Raw genomic sequence first — 25,599 nt, forward strand, 5'->3', positions numbered from 1 at the left:
GTTTAAATAAAATGCTGTGGATCCCTGAATGCTGCAGGTCTCTGAATGGCAGCAGTGGGCAGAGGGCCATGAGACCACACAACAGGTCCCCCAGCATCGGTGGGCAGCTTGCAGCAGGTCCTGAGACCACAGGGGCCATGGGAGTCCCCAAGTAGCCTGCAGGCCATGAGGGCCAGCAGGTCCTAGACAGAAAAGAAGGGACTTAGCCTGGGATAAAACCGGACTCGCTGAACATAGCGGACAATGAGGACTACCGAGAACTCAAGAACAATGGCAGTGGGTTTTTGATCCTACTGCACGTACTGGCTTTGTGGGAGCCTAGGCAGTTTGGATGCTCACCTTACTAGACCTGGATGGAGGTGGGTGGTCCTTGGACTTCCCACAGGGCAGGGAACCCTGATTGCTCTTTGGGCTGATGAGGGAGGGGGACTTGATTGGGGGAGAGGGAGGGAAATGGGAGGCGGTGGCAGGGAAGAGACAGAAATCTTTAATAAATAAATAAATTTAAAAAAAAAGAAGGGACTTGGGCTGCAGGGTGGCAGGCAGGAAGGAAGATCTGCCTGCCTCAGCAGACAGGGGTGGGGCTTATCTCTTAAAGGGACAGGACAGACCATTACAATAATGATGATATTGTTGTTGTGGAGACGGGCCTCATTTGGTGCAGGCTGACTTTAAACTCCCTGCATATCGAGGATGACCTTGAATTTATGACTTCCTGCCTCTGCTTCCTGAGTGCCAAGATTACAAGCCTGGGCCACCACACCTGATTTGTGCAGTGCTGGGGATGAAGTCACTTTGTGCCTGTTGGGCAAGCACTCTTTACTGAGATCCATCGCCAGCCCTTGGCAGTTGTGGTTGGTTTTTTTGTTTTGTTTTGTTTTGTTTTGTTTTGTTTCTGAGATGGGGTCTGCCTAGATAGCCCAAACTTCTCTTGAAATCGCTGTGTAGCCCAGGATGAACTCCAACTTCTAGCAGTTTCGTTGATAGGAGAGTCAAGTGTCATGCCCAGTTCAGAGTGTACTTTTTACCTTCCTGTGCCTATGGCATTGACTTCCTGAGAAGTCTCCAAAGTCGGGACAGTGCAATCCTGTCTCCACCCATCACAGCTGCAAGGCCACGGCTTCAAAGCTTGGTGAGGGCCGTCCAAGAAACGTCCTGTTCTCCTCCATAAGAACGAACTTTATAAAAGGTTTGAATAACAAGGCAAGGTGAGTCATGCTAATCCTTGGGTAAATAAATGAATGTTGGAAAGAAAGACTCATCACAAAAAGCAGGAAGTTTCAAGAGGGCTGAGGAAATGTCAGGCCACTCAGAGACGCCTTCATTTACTTGTTCAGCCTCTAGTTTGAATTTACAATATTCTTCAAAATTGGACTGGAGAGGCGGTAATTACAGTCAGCAGGAGCTGGAGGACCCCCTTCCATTCAGAAGTTTCTGAATGGTTGCATCCCTACTATTCTATCTGAAAAGAGCTGACTTAGGGACAAGTGATGGGAATTACAGGCAGGATGCAACATGCCTGTCCTCCAGGTTTCGGTGTCGGTCTACCAAAGGAGATAAACAGGTGCACCTGTCACCAGAGCGGCTTGGCTTCTGGCTTAATGAGGTCCTAGCCTGGATGTCCCTTGCCATGTCTCCCAGCCTACAAACTCAAACGCAGAAAAGTTCCAGTTCCGCAGTCTCTATGCGGTACTGAGTTTCAGTGTTTCTATCTTTATTCTTATTTGTGTGTGTGTGTGTGTGTGTGTGTGTGTGTGTGTGTGTGTGTGTGTGTGTGTAGGCCAGAGTTGGCATCCAGTGTCGTCTTCCTCTGTTGTTTTTCAATGTTATCAATGTTGTTGCTTTTGTTTTTTGGTTTGTTTTGTTTTCGAGACAAGGTTTCTCTGTGTAACAACCCTGGCTGTCCTGGAACTCACTTTGTAGACCAGGCTAGCCTCAAACTCACAGAGATCCACCTGCCTCTGCTTCCAGAGTGCTGGAATTAAAGATATGCACCACTATGCATGGCTCAACTTTTTTTTTTTTAAGATAGTGTCTCACTATGTAGTCTTGACTGTCCTAGAACTCACTATGTTGACCAAACTGGCCTCAGATTCCCAGAAATCCTCCTGCTTCTGCCCCTGAAATGTTGAGATTAAAGGAGTATACCACCATGCCTGGCTCTATCTTTGTTTTGCAACAGTGTCTAATTGAACCTACTAACTAGACCACTGGCCAGTGAGCCTGCATCCTTACCCTGTCCCCTTTGTCTTCTCCCAGTTCCCCATCACTGGGTGTCCAAGTACACACCTTCACATCAGGCTTTTTAGATGAGTCTTAGGGATCTAAACTCGGGCAGCTCATGCCCACTCGGCAAACACTTTACTCTCCAGGTCTCACCTCTCTAATCCCACCAAATAAAATTCATGTTTTTCTCAAGTGACACCTAAGTTAACAATGTGGTGAAATGGAAAGTCACACCTTTCTGGAACCATTTATAGCCACATCCTCTGGGTGAGTTCAGTAAAGACAGATGTTCATGCAGGGTACAGGTAATCTGAGCATTTGGGAGGTGGGAGTATCAGAAGTTCAAGGTCATCCTCTTTAGCTATACAGTGAATTTTAGACCAGCTGTCACAAACAAAACAACAACTGCATATATGTGTGTGTATGTGAATGCATATGTGTGCAAATATAGTACATGTGTGTATGTCTTTATATACGCATATGTGTGAGTGTGTATGTGTCTATATGTGTGTAAATGTGTGTAAATATGTTATTGTGTATATATGTAAATTGTAATGTGGTATATGTGCATATATGTGTGTATGTGTCTATATGTGTGTAAATGTGTGTGTAAATATGTCATTGTGTATATATGTAAATTGTATTGTGGTATATGTGCATGTGTGTGTGTGTGTGTGTGTGTAGTGTATATTCATGGGAGTGTGTGGGGATGTGCATTCACATATACTCCTGTGTGCTAATGTTCTCACACACTCAGTGGCTGTCCTCACCAGTGTCATGTGTTGACTTTGGCTGGGGCCCTAGCCCACAACGTGCTGGATATATTCCTTACACTAGCTCTCTTCAGTTTCCCACCCAACCACCATTGTCCAGTATACCTCTTACAAGTAAGCAAACTAAGGCATAAGATAGTTACATTCTTGCCTCAGGGGCACCACAGGAACAGAGAAGACTTCAAACCATGGCTATGGGTCGCAGACTCATCAGGAACCTAGAGGTTAACCTCTCCCTAGAACAAGAAGTCCTGTCTGGTGACCACTGGCACTGGTCCCCATGCCCCAGAACTGCCAGTCTGAGCAGGAATGGGTGTGTCTCCCCGAGCAGCTGGCCTCACTTCTGCTGTTCCAAGTGTACATTATTACAGATTTTAAGGGCAAGAAACAGAACTGACAGAACGTTCCAGAAGAAAGAGCAAAGTAGCTGGACCTTGATGGACAGGCCTTTAATCCCAGCACTCGCAAGGCAGAGGCAGGTGGATCTCTGTGAGTTTGAGGCCAGCCTGGTCTGCAAGTGAGTTCCAGGACAGGCAGGGCTACACAGAGAAACCCTGTCTTGTAAAAACGAAAACAAACAAACAAACAAACAAACAAAAAGAATGTGTAAAGTGAGTTTTGGAGACACTAAAAACCAAGAAAATGGTTCCCAGCCGCTTGCTGTCTTCCTGTACATGCTGTTGGGAGTAGTTTCCATTTCCTGAGAGAGGAGTGGTTTTTACTGATAGAGTTTTAAATTTCATAAAAGTTACTGTCATAGCATGACAATTCCTGTAAACCCATTCATTGCCCTAGTTCCAGCTCTCTAATTGCTTACACTTGTCCCCACTCGCTCTGTCATGCTGTCTTCATAAATACATGAGAATGCAATGGTGTCGGGATGTGTGTGTATCTGTCTGTCTGTGTGTGTCTGTCTGTGTGCGTGTGTGTCTTTGTGATTTCCTCTTTTTATAAGGAGCTACATGCACACAGTAGCATATTTTCTGAGCCACTTTGAGAATATACTAAAGGAACCCCAACTATGTAGCTCTGAATCCTGAGAACAATGACTTTTATTGATTGATTGATTCATTCATTCATTCATTATTTTGAGGCATGATGTTACAGTAAGCCTAAGGTGGCCTTGAACTCAAAATCCTCCTGTCTCTGCTTCTAGATTTCTGGGATTGCAGGTGTGTGCCAGCACATCTGGCTATAAACCCTGTTATTTCATCACAGCCCATGATGAAAACTGAGAAAATAAGCATTGATCAAAGTCTTCTTTGGCCCATCATCTGGGTTTGTTGATGGCTCCAGCTGTCCTTAAGTAACTTCTTTTCCCATCTTCCTAGATCCATGCAGGGTCTCCCATAGCATTCATGTGTCATGAGTCCTTTGTCTCCAAATGACGCTGTTGCATTTGTTTAGCTGATTGAATGTTTAATTTCCTACTGAGATGTCATGTGTTATAGACAGCACTTCCATCAATGTCCAGTCTAAATTTTCACTAAGTTTGTATACTTGGTGCTGATTTTAAATGGTGTTTGTGTGTGAAGTCGAGGAATAAACGTCGTGACTCTTAGAATAGCTGATTGTTGTGAGTGAGTGAGTCCAAGAGCTGGTGGCATGATTCAATGTTAGCAAGCTTCCCAGCCTGTGCAAGGGCTGAGGTTCCAGCTCCACTGTCACCCATGTGATGGGTCATCTTCAGGGTCAAGGTGGCTGGCTTAGAATCATTAGGAAATCAGAGCACACCTGTCTCTGAGGGCATTTCCAGAGGATTAACCAAGAGGGAATCACTCACTTCACCATCTCAAGAGCTGGAAGCACAGGTGGAATACAAGCAGACAAGGAGTAAGGGAAGAAAGGCCAGTCCCCACCCCCTCACCACTCCATTCCTGCTTCCTGCTTTGTTTTGTTGTGAACTTCTATGTCTGCCATGCCTTTCCCAATCCAGCAGACTGACCCCTCTGGAACTATGAGCCAAAATTGGTCCTTCCTTCCGCAATGTGTTTTTCCACTCATTTTTTATCACAGTGATAATAAAAAATAACCAATACAACTAGAAACTAAACAAACAAACAAAAAACATGAATGAAGCTGGGCGGTGGTGGCGCTCACCTTTAATCCCAGCACTTGGGAGGCAGAGGCAGGCGGATCTCTGTGAGTTTGAGGCCAGCCTGGTCTACAAGAGCTAGTTCTAGGACAGGCTCCAAAGCCACAGAGAAACCTTGTCTCAAAAAAACAAATCAAAAACAAACAAACAAAAAAAAAACATGAATGAGCCTGCTGTGTAGATATACAGCAAGCCACCATGACCTTAGGACCACACAATGGAGGAAGGCTAGAGCCTCTGGTAGCTTGTCAGAACTTTGTATGCATATACCACATTTTATTTACATGTCCTTCCATCTGTGGATTCTGGACTTGCTTCCACCTCTTGGCTGTTGTGCACAGTGATGCTAAGAACAGAAGTCGGAGTCCTATGGCAGCTGACATCTATTTCTGACTATCCACTCTTGGTGTTTTGATAGTTAGATTAAGCTGAGCATTAAAAACGGATCCCAAAGCTCAGCCTCAACTCCAAGAATCTTTCTCAAGTATGTTTCAGCTTGATTCAGACAAAAGTCATCTGGCCACAAAATTTTCTCAGCTGAAGTGAAATACTATAAATCAGAATAAAACGGGCTTCCCGTTGTTCTCCATAGACACAAGGAAGAGAGAGACTTGGTGTTTGAGCTTGTCCAGGTTGATCATCCCTGTTACCTCAGATGGGCCCTCCTGGGATATCCCAGCCCAGCATCTTGATTCCAGAATGTCAGTCACACTAGAAAGATCCTGGCATTATCAGCTGGGATGGTCATCCTGCACCACTCTGCTGACTGTGACCAGCAGGTCTTGCTTCACTGTCCTGGCTAGTTAATGCTCCAGGACATAGAAGACATCGAGGTGTAAGAAAGCATTTTGTCCCCAGCATCTGAGTGTATCCCTCACAGAGATGATCTCATCCTGTGTGAAAAGAACCAATGAAAGTGCGGGGGTGGGGTTACCTCACACTTGGGATCCTCTGGGACTCGCATCAGGACCGGGGTTATCATGATCATTTCCACAAAAGTAAGTCTCTGCAGCATGGGCTCATAAACAGACATCTTCTGTTCCATAGCAAGAGCAAACCCACAACAGCAACAACAACAAAAACAGTCTTCTACTATGATATCTGTTTCTGCTGTTGTTTTTAAATTGTAGTTAAGCACATGTGACATAAAATATATAACTTCAGCCCTTTTAAAATGTACACTTCTGTGGCATTAAGTTCATCCATGTTATTGTGCAACCATTGCCACCCTTCACCTCTCAAATTCTTTTCATCTTGCAAAACTGAAACTATTCTCACCAAACTGCCCTTCATTTCCCCTCATCTTGGTCACCACCATTCTCTCCACTTCTATGACTATGACCACTTTAGTTTCTTCCTGTAAGTGGACTTATGATATTTAGCCTGGTCAGACCAGCTTGTTTCACTTAGCATAATATCTTCAGGATCCGTCCAGTGTTGTAGTGTGCATCAGAGTGTCCTTCCGCATTCAGGGTGAGCGAGAATGCTCCATCTGAACTTACCCATTCATTAAAGAATGCTATGCAGTAGACTTTGGGTCTGCCTAATTTCGGTGTGTGATTTTTTTTTCTTATTTGCAAATTCTTTACAATAAAGTTTTAATTTAAAAAAAAAAGAAAAGAATGTTATGCAGTTCTCTTGCCCTGAGTGGGAATAGTAAAACTCTGATTAAGGAAACCCTGTCACTTACAAGGATCATGAACCAGTGTGTTGTGGTGGGCCTGTGTTAAACTCAACAGGACTGAAGTTGAATCCAAGTGCCTATTTTGAAATGAAAACCCCAGTGTTTGCTGGCTGGGAGAGGTGAACTACTTAGGAAGTGTGCTATTGATTCGGGAATCTGGCCTGAGATTCTAGAAACTTCCATATTGTTTTCCAGATGGCTATACTAAGCTGTATGTCTGCAGGTGATCAATAAGGGCTGGAGTAGTCTTCAGGCCCAGCACAGCTGCCCTTGTTGTTTTCTATCTAGTGGCCATTCTGATTGGACAATTTTGATCCTCATTTCCCTGATGATTATGACGTTAAACATTGTTCTTATATGCCCATTGACCATTTGTATATTGTAGTTTAGAGGCATATCTATTTGGGCCCCTTGTTCATTTCTTAAAAAAAAATATAATAATGTTTTTCTAGCTGCTGAGTTAATTTGAGTTTTTTATATAGTCTGTCTATTAACCTTTTACCATATTTAAAATTCAAATGTTTTCTCTCCTTGTTTCTTTTGCTGGGAAGACTTTTGGTTTGATGTGTAATCCTATTTTATATTTTTTTTCTTTTTTTTTTTTGCCTTTGTTGTCTATGTTTTTGAGATCTTGTCCAAAAATATGTGTGGCCTGAAAAATGTGATGTCCTCTATGCTATCATCTAATAGTTTTATAGCTTTGGTTCTTAAATTTAAGTCTTTAATCTAGTTGAGGTCATTTTTACATACAGTTGGAGCTAGGGATCTAGTTTCACTCTTGACCATGTAGACATCCAATTTTCTCATCATCATTCAATAGTTTACCACTTTGAAGGTCTGTCAGCATGCTAGTCAAAAATCAGCTTTCTGTAAGTGTGGGTTGTTTGTTTCTGTTCCCTCTATTCTGTTCCATTGGCCTATGTGACTGTTTTTATGCCAGTGCCATACTGTTCTGATTTCTGTAGCTTTGTAGAATACTCTGAAGTTGGTTTGTCTGGTGATTTTAGCTTTGTTATTCTTGCTCAAAATTGCTTTGGTTATTCAGTACATTCAGTGTTTTCAAATAAATTTTAGGATTGGTTTTTCTCAATTATTATGAAGGATCCCATTGGAATTTTAATACAGATTGCCTTGAATTGGTGGATTCCTTTAGATGGTATGGATATTTTAACAATATAAATTTTGCAATTGACAAACATGGGCTAGCTTTTCACTTATTTGTATTTCTTTTCTTCCATCATTGTTATATGGTTTTCCCTGTAAATAACTTTCCTACTCTTGGGTGTACATCCAAAAGAAATGACCTCAGTATGTCCAAGAGATGTGTGTTCTCCCGTGTTTGCTACACCACTATCCATAGCCAATAGGCTTGTGAACCAAACTATGCTAAGTGGCAATGGGAAGATGGGTAAAGAAAAACTGGTATAGTGAGCCCTCATATTTGTGCATTTCACATCTATGATTTTGATCAAACATAATTGAGAAATATCAAGGGGAATGATTATATCTGTGCTGAGCCTATATCAGCTTTGTCAACCTTCTTGCCATTATTTCTGAAATGATACAGTATAAGAACAAGTTACCCAGTGCTTACACTGTGTGGGGAATTATAAGTAATCCAGGGATGATTTAAGATGCAAAGAAGGATTGCGAATGTATTGTGAAAATTCTATCATTTTATGAAAACAAATATGAGCATCTGAGAATTCAGTACCTGGGGAGTCCTGACACCTATGTTGTCTAAGGGGTAGGCACAGAAAACTCAAGTAGAGGAACGGGAAGTGAGGCCAGGAGAGGGAACCTACTCCTGACTACCCCGGCTGAGAGCTTTCTTAGGCTATTGATTCTGCGGTGTTTCATGGCTGTTCTGTGCAGAGACCTCATGCTCTTGCCACAGAAAATTGGCACTGCAGGAGCACAGCAGCTGTGGGGCCTGAGCAGTACTGGTAGCACCTGCTATGAAAGTCCTGTCTGAAGCAGCCCCGGGGACTCAGCAGCTTCCAGGAGAGGAGCAAGGCCTTTGTGTTGCACCAAGTTTCGCATCTCAGTGATTCATCCCTGAATCTCAGTGATTGCCTGCCTGAAAATGAGAATACCCGTGCAGCACATCTGCTTACGGTGCAAATTCCCCTTTCGGCATCTCCCCGCCTCGTCCCTTCTCTAGCCTCAGAGTATGTGCTCAGAAGACATGATCATCTTGGGCTTGCGGAAAACATCTCAGTGTTGCAAAATCCTCATCCTGCTGTTGCAAGTTGCAGATTCATGCCTACACTCTAGCTCTTCCCTTTTGAACATTTGGTCTAGTCTTTTTTATTACGATTATTATTAAAACCCGAACTATAGATACTGTGGCACTTAGTGTCCCCAGGGAGAGGCAGTGTCTACGTTCGCATTCCACCATGTTCTGGCGGTCGCTCCCGGAAGATGATCGTCCACAGCGTACACCCAGTAGGTCTGGTGGACCTGACACACTGTGTTCCCTGCTTGGACACATACTGCTCATGGGTTCACTGTGCATCTGCAAGGTCCGTGGCAGTTTTATGTCACCATGTTGAACAGGTTGGCATTATGGGTGCTCCCAGTGTCATTGAAGGAGTGACTACTTTATTAAGTTACCCCAGATCACATCCCGTGTTGCTCGGGCTGGGTTAAAAACCTCTGGGGAAATGATACTTTGCTCACAGATAATGATGCTTAGTGAGTTTGAAATTATAGGGATTTGGCATGGGTTGGGTAGAACCAATGAGGCACGAGGAAAATTACAGAGTTTGCTTGTATTTTTTTAATTAGGGGAAAAAGTATGTTCTGCATAACTAATGCTTGGAATCAAAAATGTAACTGCATATTAAAGTCAATCCTGGTATGTAATTGAGATTCATTTGGGAAGGAAGGAAGAAGGAAGAAGGAAGAAGGAAGAAGGAAGAAGGAAGGAAGGAAGGAAGGAAGGAAGAAGGAAGGAAGGAGGAAGGAAGGAAGGAAGGAAGGAAGGAAGGAAGGAAGGAAGGAAGGAAGGAAGGAAGATAGAATAAAAAGGAAGAAGGAAGGGAGGGAAGACAGCCTGAAGCTAGGTGTGATCTCAGCACTAGGACTCTGGGATACAGGCATCCCAAATTCCAGCACGGCCTGGACTGCATAGCAAGTCCGAGTGAGCCTGGGTCGTATAATGAGACTGTTTAGGAGAGAGGTGAGAACCACAGTGACTAACAACTAACTCCCTGGTTCCAGGGAAGGGAGGACGATGAATCACTAGCTCCGCCATGGCCACTGACAGAACATCCTAAACTGTTTATCAAGTCCTACATCAATACAGGAACCTGGTGTTTCCATTTGCATAAAGCAGAATTAAGCTCTTGTCACCAACGTATTAAATAGAAGAGGCCAGGGGCTCTGAGAACAAGACAGTCAGTTAATCCCTCTGCTGTACAGGTTGGGTTCACTCTGTGTTCCACCCACTGAATTACTCTTTTGCAAATGAAGGTATCTGTTTATTCTTTGAGTAAAAAAACAAACGTGAATCAATTTAGAAATGTTTGCGAAAGTATGAATAAAGAAAAAGGCCATCACCTGTATTGTGTTGTGCCTACAGTTGCTCCAATGGAAATGAGCCCGGAGAGCAGTGAGTGTCCAGGTTTTTGTGCTGTTAGTTTATAATTCTATTACATCATCCCATGCATAAATGCATATATTATACAAGTGGGCCCAGAGGACACATACTGTTTTGCAGTATGTTTATCTTAGTAACACAAGCCAGTTGCACCGTTTGTTGGCTGCATAGCATTCCACCATGTTGCTGTGCCACCCTGTTGACACTGTCCCAGGTCCACAGTTACTGGACATCTAGTCCTTTCTCCGTCGTACGGTGTTACGAACGGTGCTGCTGAGACCGTCCTTTCATGTGTCTTTCTTTGGGTGGATTCCTTGAAGTCCGATAGGTTTCGTATTCAAAATGATGACCTATGTATTCAGATTGCCTACCAGAAAGAGTGAGTCAGTCATTCCTTTCCCTCTGTTGCTTGGAGAAAGCCCACTGAAGACAGCTGCTCAGTAGGAAGTTTTTTTTTTTTTTAAAAAAAAAAAAAAAGAGGAAGTGATTGTGACGCCACCAAACTCAGGGAAGGCCCAGTGGGGCAGCTGGGGACGCCGGATTTGAGTTGGAAAAAGCATCAGAAGCCTGTTCTACTCCTTTAGTATTGAGGAAGTCTCTAGAGTTTAAACAACCCCTGAAATCACTCCCCAAGACCACGACTGCACAACTGATAAACCTCAAAAGAGATAACCCCAAACTTTAGGGCTATTTTTGGCAAAGTGGAAAAAAAAAGCAATGCTATGGTTAGATTGTGTCACCATGGAGATGTCATCCCATTGCAATAACGCTGAAGTGGAACCTTACCCTTACCTAAGTACTTGGGTCACTGGGCGCTGTCCTGGAGTATGTGTCCAGGCTGTTAGCATGGAAGTGGCTTGGTTATCTGAAGGGTGCGCTCCGGTGAAAGATCGGTGCGACCGCCTTCTTCTCTCATACACACATGCATGCCCTGTCTTTCCACCTTCTTCCGTGAAGAACGCCTCTGCTCAGTGCAGCTCCTAGACTTCCTGCACTCCAGAACGGCAGGAAATAAATCTCTGTTCTTTATAAATTACCCAACTGTGGGTATTTTGTTATAACAGCATAAAACAGTATGTTGCAGATTGTTGTAATTCGTTAATGAGAAAATCAACACCTTTTTTTAAAAAAAAATGATATTTAATTTATGTGCATGAGTGTTTTGCCAGCATGAATGTCTGTGCACCATATGTGTGCAGCGCCGATGAAGGTCGTTAGAAGCGGGTGTTAGATCCCTTGGAACTGGAGTTATGGGTGGTTGTGTGAGCTACCATGCAGTTGCTAAACCCAGTTCTTCTACAAGAGCAGCAAGTACTCATAACTGCTGAACCATCTCTCCAGTCCCAAAGCAACAGCTTGTAAAGACTATTTCTGGGTAACAGAAACTATAAAATGAGGAGTCATAGGAAGGCCAGTACGGTGCTACATACCTATAGTCCCAGCACTTAGAGAGACTGAGGCAGGAAGACCTTGAATTAGAAGCCAGCCTGGGCTACATACTGAGACTCTGTCTCAAAAAACAAAGAAACGGGGGCCTGGAGAGATGACTTGGTGGTTAAGAGCACAAGGCTACTCTTCCAGATTCTCCCAGAGGGTCAGGGTTCAATTCACAACATGGCAGTTCACAATTGTCTGTAATTCCAAGATCTGACACCTTTACCCAGACTTATATGCAGACAAAACACCAATGCACATAAAATAAAAATAGATTATAAACAAACAAACAAAATAAACACACAACACATAAAAGGTAAACATAATCAGTGCATGGAAAAGAACTCTTTCCTCCTGGTCTTCTTCACCCATATCCCTCCCTGCTTTGCCTACCCTTATTCCTGAACCCTTTTCCTCCCCTCTACTTCTCCCTCCAACTTCCCTCTTTGAAATAATATATCCCAGACTGGCCTCTAACTTGTAATCAAGCACCCTGCCTCAGCCTCCAGAGTGCTGGGATTACAGACATGCATCCCTATACTGACAGCATCTTGAACTACCTTTAACATCTTCTGTGAGTAAGCATGTGTGTGTGTGTGTGTGTGTGTGTGTGTGTGTGTGTGTGTGTATCCCAACCTTGATATCACCAATATTTAATAATTGTTTGGCCCATAAACAGCACAACTCCATACAGTTCAATCTAATACAGAACTGCTTGAAGACATAAGATAGTAAAAAACTAAAACTGTTGATGTTCTGTTTTCTACTGAACAAATATTGGGCAGTTTGTGGATCTTTCCCAAGTTAGCAGATGGTCTTATAGTCTAGACCGTCATCTAAGTAAGAATCAAACAATTTGATACCTGAAATGGCATGAGCTTGACCTGTTGGTGCACAACGATAACTGTCTGTTTAGTACATTTTTTCATTGATTTTATGTGTATGGATATTTTGCCTGCATGTATGTCTGCACACCACTTGCATGCCCAGTGCCCACAGAGGCCAGAAGAGGGCATCAGGTCCTCTAGAGCTGGAGTTACAAACAGTCGTGAGCTGTCATATGGGTGCTGGGAATCAAACTCATACCCTCTAGAGAAGCTGCCAGTGCTCTTAAACACTGAGGATGCTTCCAGCCCCACCTATCATTGGTAACTTTGAAAGAAAACTTCTTTCCCAGTTTTGTGTTGTTTTCTTAGTTGTAGAAATAGGCTCTGAGGGCTGAGCTATATGTGGATGGGGAACCTCAATGTTAACTGTGAAAGCCTCAAGGGTTTCATCTGAAGGCTGGAAAGCTGGCCGGGCCACACTGGGTTTTCATTTTCATTTCCTAGGCTTTGTTTCCTCCAGGGAGCCTGTGCACTATGCAAATATCTGCTTGCTCACACTTCCGGTCAGCCACACTAGAAGGCCTGCACAGTTCTTGGCCGTGCCCACAGTAGCAAAGGCACTGGATTGGGAAACAGGGTGGCCACCATTGTCATTCGGAGTCAGTTTTGTAACCCCAGGAAGCCAGTCCTGCAAACACTGTGTCTGTTACAAAGAAGTCACTGGTACTTAATTCATTTGACTGCAGATCTCTTCGTCCTGAGCTTCGGAAGTCAGGACATCTCAGGTCTATTTGTGGGATTTCAGAGTTGCTCGTTCTGAAATCCTATGCAGCTTGCATCCCATGGTATGTGCAGTTCCTGGTGGTCTGTGACATAACAGTGTATTGTAGGAGGGGGCCGCTTGTTGGTTTCTGGCCACTTAGCCCCGAAATAATCACACAGAAACTGTATTAATTAAATCACTGCTTGACCCATTTGCTCTAGCTTCTTATTGGCTAACTCTTACATATTAATTTAACCCATTTTTATTAATCTGTGTATTGCCATGTGGCTGTGGCTTACCGGCTAAAGTTCTGGCGCTGGCGTCTGTCTCCAGCAGGACTACCTGGAGTCTCTCTGACTCCACCTCCTTTCTCCCAGCATTCAGCTTAGTTTTCCCTGCCTAGCTCTGTTCCCCTATAGCCTGCTATAGGCCCAAAGCAGTTCCTTTATTTATCAATGGTAATCACAGCATACAGAGGGAAATCCCACATCAAGAGTGCTTATTATAATTGGCAATAACTTAAATTTGATGGAACATGTGATGACTTACTGCTCTTCCCCATTGTAACATGGAACTTTATGCCTTTCTATTCTCTTCAAGATGGATCTCATCCCATATACAACCCAGGCTGGAACCCTGGAACTCACTGTGTATCTAGTCTTCTCTAGTCTCAAAGTTAAGATCTCCCCACCTCTGTCTCCAGAGTGCTGTTGGCGTTACAGACGTGGGTCACTGCATCTGGCTTATGAACACTTCCTGGAAATATAAAAACATAAAATCAAGCCTCAAACTCAATTGCTGAAGCAAATCAGTGCTGTAGAAGAGGCCCAAACACCCAGAATTCCATCCTTCAAAGTCCTTTGTTCTGTGCTGTGGCCCCGAATCTAAAAGCACAGCCGTGGACAGAAAGGAGGAGCCGTCCGGCACTTGAGGACCAGGGCTCTATCAGTGGCACTGAGTCTGTGACACCCCAGCCTCTACCATATTGGGAGCCTTGTCTGGCAACATGGAACCAGTTTTGGTCTCTTTGACCTGCTGACACATGTGGCTTATAATTTAGTTAGTGGGAGAGCATGGTTTAAAGCAGATGGTACCACACTAAGAGCTTCTACTTCGTGGGAGTGAGGAAAGGAATGGTCGCAAGCATAATACTTTGAAAAATTCTTCACCTTAACTTAAAAAATAATGGTTTCATTGTGGCTTTAAATGCATAAGTATATATTGTTGTATTTTGTTCATGTTACCCTCCACTATCTTCCCTTTTTTCTCTTCTCCCCTTCCTGCTAGTCCTTTTCCTGAGTCCAGAGAGCCTCTCTTCTGATTGCATGTTCCATATGTATGTGGGGTTTGGGGTGGATGGATGGATGGATGGATGGATGGATGGATAGATAGGTAGACAGATTACACAGGAGAGAAGCCAAGTATTGTGTAGTGTTTCTCCCCTCATTGCCCTCTTATTCTCCCCTCCCTTTGGACCTCTTTCTTACTTTCATGTCAAACAAGGGCATGTATGTATATATGTGTATATGTGTACAGACATGCGTATATATTATTTGTTTTGAAAGCTAAATTCCACGTTTAAAAAATGAGACAGTCATTTTCTGAGTTTTCAGCAGACCCTCTTTAGTAGATATCACAATTTCTCCTACTTCCCCATCCTGTCCAGCTGAGGATAGAGGTCTCCAGCTCCGCAGTGTCCTGGTTTACCCCCTGTCTGGAAGGCAAACAAACAAGGAAGTTACCAAGAGGAAGATTCTGGGAGAAGGAAGAGCAGTCAGTCCATTTACGGGGACAGCTCTGGGCTTGGAGAACACAGTGCTAGACAAAAAGGCTTGCCGGCCTGGGGAAGTTGCCATCACTGGAGGACACTTGCCTCAGGCAAGAAGTTACAGCAGGCAAGCCCAGCAGCTGGAATGGTTAAGATTGTGGATGCAAGCAGGAAGGCAGAGGGCTTCTTAGGCTGTGTTCTTCAGAATCAAGTCCAGAGCTGAAGATTTTCATGGAAGTATCTTACCCAGAAATGCTCCCACAGAACCCCATAGAGGAGTCAAGGTTGAGCTGAGGGAGGAGGAGACTTCACACTGGTCTCCACTACCAAGCAGTCCATTAAGGTTGGCTTTGGCTCCGTCTGAAAGGGGAATGAGGACATGATGTTGCTTCAGAGTGGTCCTGTCGGGGATGAGGGAGCTGGGTGATCTATTGATACTTCATCACTAGCTGGTTGAAGTCCTTCTTGGTCTTTGTGCAACAGACAAAACAGGTTCCAGCAGCAAAATGTCTCCTGTAATGAGATATGGGCTGGCTTGGAGGGCAAGGCCTTTTCCTGAGTATTCTCCCGAGGTGTGAGAGGCTTCAGTGGTGTAAGGGCAGGACTTCAACAGAGCTACCAGCAACTGGTCTTCAAAGGGCTTCTCAGGTCTGAGGAAGATCTAACATACTGCAGTAATGGACACCTGGTTCATCAATAACTTACGGTACCATCACATATAAGGGACATCGCGTCCTTAATTTTCTGTGGCTTAATTTTGTAGAACAGATGTAGTCACCTCAGGGCAGAGAATGGTGGCTTAAGGTTGTGGGTTTGACAATGTTTTATTTTCTTTGTTAATTTCGGAATGGTTTTGTTTAGTTTCTTAAGACAGAGTCTTGCTGTGTAGCCCAGGCAAAGTCCTGATTTTATGTCACACACAAAATTCAATTCCAGAGGAATGAAAGACAAAGAAATGTATGTAAATAAGCAGACTCATAGATAAATCTAAGTAGAAAATATATGTACTCCATACTACTTCAAGAAAAGCAACAACCATAATGCAAATTTGAATGGTTTTCATTCTACCTTCTAGCCTGGTAGCACATGTATGCCTCATTACTTGGGAGGGTGAGGCAGGACTTAATAGTCCAAGGTCTTGCCTGGGTGACAGAGTGACAGGGCAACCTAGGCAATTTGGTAAGGCCTTGTCTTGAAGTTCTTTCTTTCTTTCTTCCTTCCTTCCTTCCTTCCTTCCTTCCTTCCTTCCTTCCTTCCTTCCCTCCTTCTTTCCTTCCTTTCTTCCTCTTCCTCCTCTTCCTCTTTCCTCTTCTTCCCTTTCTTCTTCCTCCTTTTTCTTCATGCATAAAGTACCCCCACAGGTTGGGTGTGGTGGTATATACCTTTAATACCAACACTTGGGAGCCTGAAGCAGGTGAATATCTATGAGTTAAAGGTTGGCATTCGTATCAAATTCCAGGCCTGGTAGTGAGATCCTGTCTAAGACAGACAGACAGATAGGCAGGCAAACAGGCAGGAAGACAGACAGACAGACTGACTGACTCACTCACTCACTGATTGATTGATTAAGATAGACAGTCAGGGGGGCTGGAGAGATGGCTCAGCGGTTAAGAGCATTGCCTGCTCTTCCAAAGGTCCTGAGTTCAATTCCCAGCAACTACATGGTGGCTCACAACCATCTGTAATGAGGTCTGGTGCCCTCTTCTGGCCTGCAAGCATACACAGAGAAAGAATAATAAATAATAATAAATAATAAATATTTTTTTAAAAAAAAGATAGACAGTCAGGCAGACAGATAATATTAGGGATAGGCTAGAGCTCGGTGCTAGAGTGCTTGGCTACCATGTACATGGCCCTGGGTTCAAGCCCCAGTACTGATTCTATCATCATTAAAGGTTTAAGGAAAACATTAATTTAAAATAATCTGAAAACGTACTTGAAATATGTGGGACAATGGATTCAACTCACACCTTTGTATAACTTAACAAGAAAAATAAACTCCCCAACTGAGCAACAGATACATGAACAAACAAAGAGAATTACAAATAGATAACAAAAATATACTTGGAACCAACAAACCACAGCAAAAAAAAAAAAATCTCATCATTAGATTGCACAAAGTTTGAGAATTAGATATTGGGTATACATATGGTGGCACCCTTTTAATCCCAGCCCTCAGGAGGAAGAGGCAGGCAGATCTCAATGAGTCTGAGGACATCCTGATCTAGTCCCAGGCCAGCCTCCATATCTAGGTCCAGGCCAAGTATAAATAAATTATATTAAAATTGTATGTTGGGAGAGGGAAGTGCTTACCTCAGTGCATTTGATAACTAGAGTCAGAAGGGTTTAAGTTAAAATTGGATAAGTGGCTGGGGAGATGGTTCAGTGGAGAAAGCACTTGTTCGGCAAGCTTGAGTTACTGGAGTTTAGATCCCAGAACCCATGTAGAGTCTGGTGCAGTTGCCCACACTTGAAATCACAGTTTGCTTATGGTGAGATGGGAGACAGAGACAAGAGAACCTCCACAAGTTTGTGGCCCAGCTAGCCTGGCATACACACTGCATGATAACAGTGAAGTCACTGAGGCAGGAGGATTGCCATGGGTTCCACACCAGCTTGAGCCACACAGCAAACATTAGACCAACTAGAGTTATAGCATGTCCCTTCTGAAAACAGAAAGAAGCAAAAGGAAATTAAAATGGTGGTATTTCTTCACATTTTGGTGATTCCTGCCAGGTTCCATTTGATAAATCTCACAACATAACATTAGTAAGCTATGATACACATCAGTATGATTCATTTCTCCGGGTGAAAAACACAGAGTAATAACATTCAAGGATGATCCAGCTGGGCATTGTCTCCAGCTTCTATAATCACAGCACTTAGAGGGCTGAGACAGGAGGTTTGCCTCAAGTTTGAGGCCAGTCTGAGCTACATCATTCCAGGTCAGGTTGGGATACAAGTGAAACCTTGTCTCAAACAAAACAAAAACAAAGAAAAGAGCTGACCATAGTGTCACGTGTTTATAATTCTGGTACCAGAAGCGGGGAAGATCAGAAGTTCAAGGCCAACCTTGGCTATATAGTGGGTTTGAAACCAGCATAGGTTATAGGAGATGTCTCAAAACAATAGCAACAAATACATCTCTACAAATGAAGGTGGCAGCCCTGGGCTACCTTTATTCCCTGGAGATAGTTCCGGTAGCAAAGGTTGTTGGCAAGTATGGAAGAGGTCCAGCATTTTCAGAATCCGCTTTGGAAAACCCCAAACGTGGGATGCACCCACCAGACCCACGGAGCAACTCCAGGTCAGCCGAATCAGACAGGGGAGGGAATTGTTTGGGTCATGTGATTTCTCAGGTCCTGCAGTAAGTTTGTTCCCACACGGTTGATTCCCAGAATGCGGAAGCCCACCAGGCTCCAAGGCCAAGTTGATGAATTGGGGTATAGAAGAAGTTCTGAAGCTAGGAGCCAAGCGCCTGACTTTTCCCACACCCTGGGTTTCCAGCCTTTGCCCTATCAGCTGCACATCCCTTCTCAGGCGCTGATAACATTCCTGAGTGATACCAGCCATGTTCAGCCTTGCTCTCCAAGCACTTTCTTGTTTTATTTTTACTTGACCTTCAAGAGAATTATTCTCCTTTTATCTAACCCTAAAAGAAGAAAAGATTTGGGGTTCCTCCCTTTTCCCTCCTCCCTTCTGTGTAAACAGGATTACATACAATGACTTTCCTTCCCATTAGAGAAAAACGGGGGCTGGGTAGATGAGAGACAGAGATGCCCCTGCCCCAGGTCCTTGCTGTCGGTGATCAGGGCCTCATCAGGGCTGAGTAATGAATGTGCCTCCCTTAAGTGTTGCTTCGCATTAGCTTTCTATAATGTTGATTGCTAGAAATAAGAGGCAATACACACACACATATATGTATATATATATATACACATACATACATGTATGTATATGTGTGTATACATACATATACGTACATGTATACACACACACACACACACACACATATATATATATATATATATATATATATATATATATATATATATATATATATATATATATATATGAGGAGGGTGGAGAACACTCAGGCACCAGTGGCAGTATTTGGTCCTCCGGTCATCTTTGGTCATCTTTCTCATACTTCAATCCTAGAGAGTCTTAAGGATAAGACCACCATACTGTGACTTGTGATTGGCCCAAGGTGACCCTGCCCGCAGAGGTAGAGGAGATGAGATTTGAAGGCTGCCCCCCCCCGAGCCCCCAGATGGTCCAGTTCCCACCGCTCTACACTGCCCAGCTGCAGACCTCCTCGGAAGCCAATGGCACTAGTTAATGCGGATGAAGTTCTGCCTGCCGGGAAAGTGTGGGATGATTACAGAGTGGTGCACACTCCTGCCCAGGACCTGAGTGCGCGGCTGGGATCTCAAAGGTCTGGGGGGGGGGACTGAGCCCTCATCAGTTATTTTCTCACTCTGGGTGGGGATGTCATGCACATGCAATATCACCCAGGTGAATACCCCATGGGGACCAGGTTTCTGAGTCCTAGAATGAGGGAGAGGACCAAGGACACAAGCCCTGGCCTGCCTTCCTCTCTCCTCCTGTGATTACCATGACCCACCCCCTCTGGCCTCCTGGCCCAAGTACCCAGCCATGCCAGCAACAATTTTCCCCCAGGTCGTTTAATTTATACTTTTATGCATGCTGAGGGGGCAAACCCAGGGTCTCAGATGTGACTAGGCAAGTGTCCCAGTCCCAGCCATTCTCCCAGCTTCTGAATAGATATGCATCACCACTTTGTACTGAGCCTTGTGACATAGTCCTGCAGGGGAAAGAAAATGAAGATACTAAGCTGGGCAGTGGCACATTCCTTTAATCCTGGCACTTGGGAGGCAGAGGCGAGCCATTCTCCGAGTTCAAGGCCAGCCTGGTCTACAGAGTGAGTTCCAAGATAGCCAGGGCTATGCTGAGAAACTCTGTCTCAAAAAACCAAACCAAACAAACAAAAACCATATTCACCTTGGAGGTGATTGTCTGTTAGGTTCAAACCTTAGTTACTATGTGCTATTTGGGTTTGGGAGTAAGAATCATTGTCTCACCAACAGCCTGTTGTCCCACTTGACTCTCTGACTACACCAGATAACAGACACTGCTGCCCCCTTCCCTAGAGTCTGCAGAATTCCTGTGTGACCAGAGTGGTAAGAAGCCACACTCAAGGACCAGATTTGCAGATGCTTCAACATCCAGTCGTCTCTAGACCATAGCCTCAGCATCCAGGCCTCTCTAGACCATAGCCTCAGCATCCAGGCCTCCCTGGACCATAGCCTCTCTGGACCACAGCCTCAGCATCCAGTCCTCTCTGGATCATAGCCTCAGCATGGTGGAGCTTCAGCAAAGACATTCAGACTCCTAGACTGGCACTCGGGTTTGGGGTTGTGTAAGTTGTAGAAACTTTAGTTAATAGCATCGGGTTTATGCAAGAGCTCTTGGTAGTTTTAACATGGGTCCCTGAAATTGGTTAATGGGTTATCTCTGTCCTCAAAGGATGAATTTAGGAAGAACCAAATGTAAGATATTAGAATGAAGCTTTTAAGAATTAAGAATAAGTGCAAATTTATCAAAGAACAATGTGAATGTCTCCCAATGCCCAATCCATAGGATACTTCAGGGAGGAAGGAACGGCTCTCAGTGATACATTTGCTGGTGGGGGAGCCTGATGGGTGTAAAAAATTTAAAAAGATAAATTACTTGGCATAGTAGCACATGCCTATAATCCCAGGGCTCAGGAGGCTGAAGCAGGAGAATTGCCTTGATTTCTAGGCCAGCTTTGGTATGCACACTGAGTTCCAGGCCATCCTGAACTACATAGCAAAGTCCTTTCTCAAAATACCAAAACAAAAACTTCAGTAAGAAAGAGGAGCTGAAGCAGGGAGATCTCAAGGCCAAATTGCTGTACATAGTGAGTTCAAGGCCAGCCTGGGATACTGGCAGAGCCTGGCTCTCTCAGTGACCTGTCAGTCAATCCATCAATGCTGGAGATGTAGCTCTGGTAGAATATTTACATAGTGTGTATGAGATTGATCCCTAGAACCACACAAAAATTTAATTTTTAAGTATTGCATTATTGAATTTTTTGCTTTCTTTTTGAACCAGTGTCTCATTATGTAGCTCAGACTTGTTTCAAATTCTTTATATTCTGTAGCCGGCTTTCTCAGACTACCAGTCCCCAAATGACGACACAGAGACTTATCATCAATTATGAATGCTCAGCCTTATCTTATGCTTGCCCCACTAGCTCTTATAACTTAATTCAACCTGTTTCTCTTCGTCTACATTTTGCGTTGGTTTTTTTTTTTTGTTTTTGTTTTTTTACCCTTCTTTCATTCTGTATGTCCTACTCCATATCTTGCTGACTGATGGCTGCCTGGCTGTCTGGCCCTGAGCATCTCCCTTTCTTTCTCCCTCTTCTCTCAAGCCTAGGTTCCTCCTCCTACTTCTTCTTTCTGCCCATCAGCCCCTCCTATCCTGCTACTGCCTAGGTATTGACTATTCAGCTTTTTATTAAACTGATCAAGTGTCTCAGGCAGGCAAAGCAACACATCTTTACATTGTTAAACAAATGCAGCATAAACAAATGTAACACACATTTACATAACTAAAATAATATTCCACAACATAAATGTAGCACATCTTTACATGGTTAAATATTCTACAATACCCCTTTCAGCCTCCTGAGTACAGGGATTATAGTTGTGTGCCACCATGCCTTGTAATATTTTTTATTGTTTGTTTGTTTGTTTGCTTGCTTGTTTCTGAAACAAGGTCTCCCTCTGTAGCCCTGACTTATCTAGAACTCATTATGTAGACCAGAATGACTTTCAACTCACAGAGATCCACCTGCCTCTGCCTCCTGAGTGCTGGCACTAAATGGGGTATGCTGCCACAACTGGCTATTTGGGTTTCTTGGGAAAGGGCCACATGTAGCTCAGGCTGACCTCAAACTCATCATTTAGCCAAAGCTGGCCTTGATCTTTTCTGTTGAACCTCCTGCTTCTGTCTCTTAAGTGCTCGGCTGGCAGGCATGCACCATTGGCCTAGCTAGTGCATCGTTAAAATGGGTTTATTTACATGACCCAAATCTTGTTTGTCTCATACGGGATCTCATGTATCCCAGCTGGCTTTGAATTTCTCTAGATCTGAGGGTGAGTTTCCCTCCTGATCTTTCAGCCCCCTCCTCCTTCCTGAGTCCTGAGATGCCTGTGTGCACCACTGTGCCCAGCATGTGCAGTGCTGGGAATCAAACCCAGGGCCTTGTGTATGCAAGGCATGCACTTTGCTACTGAGATATCTCCTGGCCCTTTTGGACACTTCTGTGACAGGATCTCACTCTGTGGCCCTGGCTTATTTGGAACTCACTATGTAGTCTGGGCTGGCCTCAAACCCACAACAATCCTCCTGCCTCTGCCTTCTGAATGTTGGAATTTCATGGGACCACTACTCCAAGGTTTTGATTGCAAACATTTAATGCAGAGAATCCCTTGAAATATTTCCTTTGACAAAAATGAATTTGGAAGCCTGGTTCGTGTAGCATTTATTTATCTTCTATGTTTATGTTGAGCAACAAAATTGGGCATCAGAATCTTTTCCTTATTACAATACTGAAACCCAAGCTCTTTCCCAATACCAAAACCCAAGTTCTTCCTCTTTTTTAAGGGGGGTTGGTCCCTCCCCCTTTATTTCCTCTGTTTAGAGGAAATTCACAGAGCCAAGATTTAAAACTGGGGTGTGGGGGGGGTTCATTTGTTGAGGACAGGAGCTCCATGGCTTTAGGAACACTGCCCGCCTCTTTACTTCCTGACGTCATGCTATTTTTGTCTTTGAATAGCTCATCGACACGATTGCCTCGGAGATCGGAGAACTGAAACGGGAGATGGTACAGACAGATATCAGCCTGGGAAATGGCCTGGAACCTTCCGAAACCCACAGGTGATGAAAGACAACGTTAGGTGCTGGGCGCGGATTAGGGGACCGGGAAGCTGGTAAATGAAGAGGGCTGGCATCCCATCGCCCCTTCAAAGTTTAGGAACTGGAAGTGTGGTGACAATACCAAGTGACATTCTCTGTAGGAGGTGGGAGTGGCTTAGAAGCTCCTTGTCTGCTTGTGTATTTTAATTGCTTTGAAGGCACTTGAACTTTATACCTTGTCGATTCCTCCTGGCACCAGAACCGGAAAACCTAGAATTGTCGGTGCCATGTCACAATGATGGACAGAGTAACACAGCGGATCCTCCGTGCACGAAGTAGGACTCAGTATAGCCCTGTCAGTCTCCAGGAGGTTTAAAGGGGAGCAGCTAAAGAGGATGGACCCATTTTGCGTTCTCAGGTCAGAAAATCCCCAGAACTACATAGCTATTTAACCTGGAAAACCATCCAGGGCAGGGGGTTTGGAACTGAATGAGATTATGCTTGAAATGGGAGGCAAGAGCCTGTGCCAGTTTGGCACGCTGCATACTTTTTGAATATGTGGGAGGGGCTGGTTTTGATCCGGAAAATGGGGGTGTCGGGATTAAAGGTGTGGTAGCAGGTTGAAGTTCAAGTCTTTTAGCTCTTTGATATATATAGCCTTTGTTGCTGGCACAGAAAAGCAGAATGTCATTGCCCCAAAATGACACAGCAATCGGTGCTTAGGAAACAGACTCATGGTCAGGTTTCCCCCGCTTTTCCCCCGGTTGAGACTGCCTGGAATAGAACGAAGTTTAAGATTTGTGGTGTGGGTTCTGCTTACAAGTCACAGGCCAGGCAGGCAACCAGGTGACTTTGGTTGCCCAGGCAAGTTTCAAACCAGCCTGACTCGTTTTCTGCCTAAGACTGAGGGAGAGAAAACAGCATCCTAAGAGAGGAGGTGCTGGGTTAACGAGAAGGTGGTCCTGCAGGGCCATGCTTCTCCCGAGGAGCTGCATTCGCCTTTGCAGGGCACGTTCTAGGTGTCCTCCACTTCCCGCCCTTCTCTACGGCGCTAGGCTGGGTGTTCCTCCATGCTTCTTGGCTTCGGAACTCTCTTTATACCCCAGTGTGAAGGGCTTTGATTAGTTAAGCTGTTCTCACCCAGGAACTTGACACACACGCACAGTGCACTGTGGTTTTCAGTTGCAGATTTTTTTTTTCTGTCTCAGATCCAGAGTCCATTCAAAGGCTCTTCTTGGGACTTTAGCCCAGGGTTGCCCTTTGCACTTGTTATGCTTAAGCAGAATTGGAGTCCAGGCTGATAAGGAGAACAATTTTAGTGGTGTCGGTTTCTTCCCACGTCCAGGAAATGCAATGCTGGGAGCTAGACCCCAAGCTCTGCAGGTGACAGACACAGAGTGAAGGGAACACTTCCCCTGAGTGTCAGTCACAGAGGCTGTTGACATCTGGGGAGTGGTGGGTTGTAAGCCATCAAGATCTTGTTCCTTGACCTCAGCAGATAACAGGGTGAGAGAGCTGACGTGCATTTAATCACTAGCATTGCCTGTGTTTATCCACAGTGCGCACTAAGTATGTGTTATTCTAGTGGTCTACACTCCCAGCCCTGATAGCTATTTTCCTCTTTTCCTTTCTAAATTTAAGAATGACCAAAAGTGCTGGGCAGGGTCTGTTGTGGGAATGCATACCTTTAGTCCTAGCAGAAGCAGAGGCAGAGGCAGGCAGATCTCTGTGAGTTCGAGGTCAATCTGGTCTACATAGCAAGTTTCAAGGCGGCTAGAGCTACGTAATAGATAGGCCCTGCCTCAATCAGAGAAACAAACAAAAACAAAAAGAATGACCAAAATTACAAAAATATTTTAGTTCACACTCATATCCTTGGGTACTTTGTTCGTTGACACTGAATTTACTCATTTTTAGGGTTATGTTGCTTGCCTTTTGAAGCATTATTTGATGTTATCTAGCCATAGTGGCAAGCATTTATAATCCTCGGGGGGGGGGGGGTGAAGCAAGGAAGATCAGGAGTTTGAGGCCAGGTTGGGTTTCATGAGGATTATTGATTATTTAAGAGAAGAAGCAAGGTAAATTGTCCTTAACAGTGCATATAGGCTGTGCTTATGAGAAGTCTGTAGCCGCCAGCCCATGATATCTTCATAATGACTCTAAAAGGCAGCGGTCCATTGTGACTCTTGTTCTGCTGACGTGGAAACTGATGATGTGGCTAAAACATCAAACCAATGATGCTCGGGCAGACAGGTTTTTAGAAGCAGTTACTGCTTTTAATTTTTCCATTTTCCCCAGTGGAGGTATCAGGAGAGCTGGGCGATGAGAAGGTAGAAAAGGAGACTTTGAATTGTTTCCAGAATTAAGGCAAAACATAGCCATGAGCACAAGGCCAGAACTCAACCCTGGAGTTGTCTTAACTGCTATAGAGAGAAGTGGTCGAGCTCACACACC

At 44.3% G+C, this 25,599-nt stretch overlaps 1 protein-coding gene across 8 annotated transcripts in view; it reads left to right on the forward strand.

Moving 5' to 3' along the window:
• Rin2 (Ras and Rab interactor 2) overlaps window positions 1-25,599 on the forward strand; it is a 160,295-nt gene that overhangs the window by 76,194 nt on the left and 58,502 nt on the right. For 5 of the 8 annotated variants that reach the window (XM_075962365.1, XM_075962366.1, XM_075962368.1 and 2 more), the window contains one exon: window positions 23,066-23,166. In XM_075962365.1, coding sequence (XP_075818480.1) covers window positions 23,066-23,166 — 101 coding nt within the window. Of the gene's footprint in view, window positions 1-20,348; window positions 20,618-23,065; window positions 23,167-23,404; window positions 23,564-25,599 lie in introns of those variants that run through there. The other 3 variants (XM_075962372.1, XM_075962371.1, XM_075962369.1) reach the window with 3 other exon arrangements.

This window comes from Microtus pennsylvanicus, chromosome 2 (assembly GCF_037038515.1).
Source record: "Microtus pennsylvanicus isolate mMicPen1 chromosome 2, mMicPen1.hap1, whole genome shotgun sequence".
NCBI lineage: Eukaryota > Metazoa > Chordata > Mammalia > Rodentia > Cricetidae > Microtus > Microtus pennsylvanicus.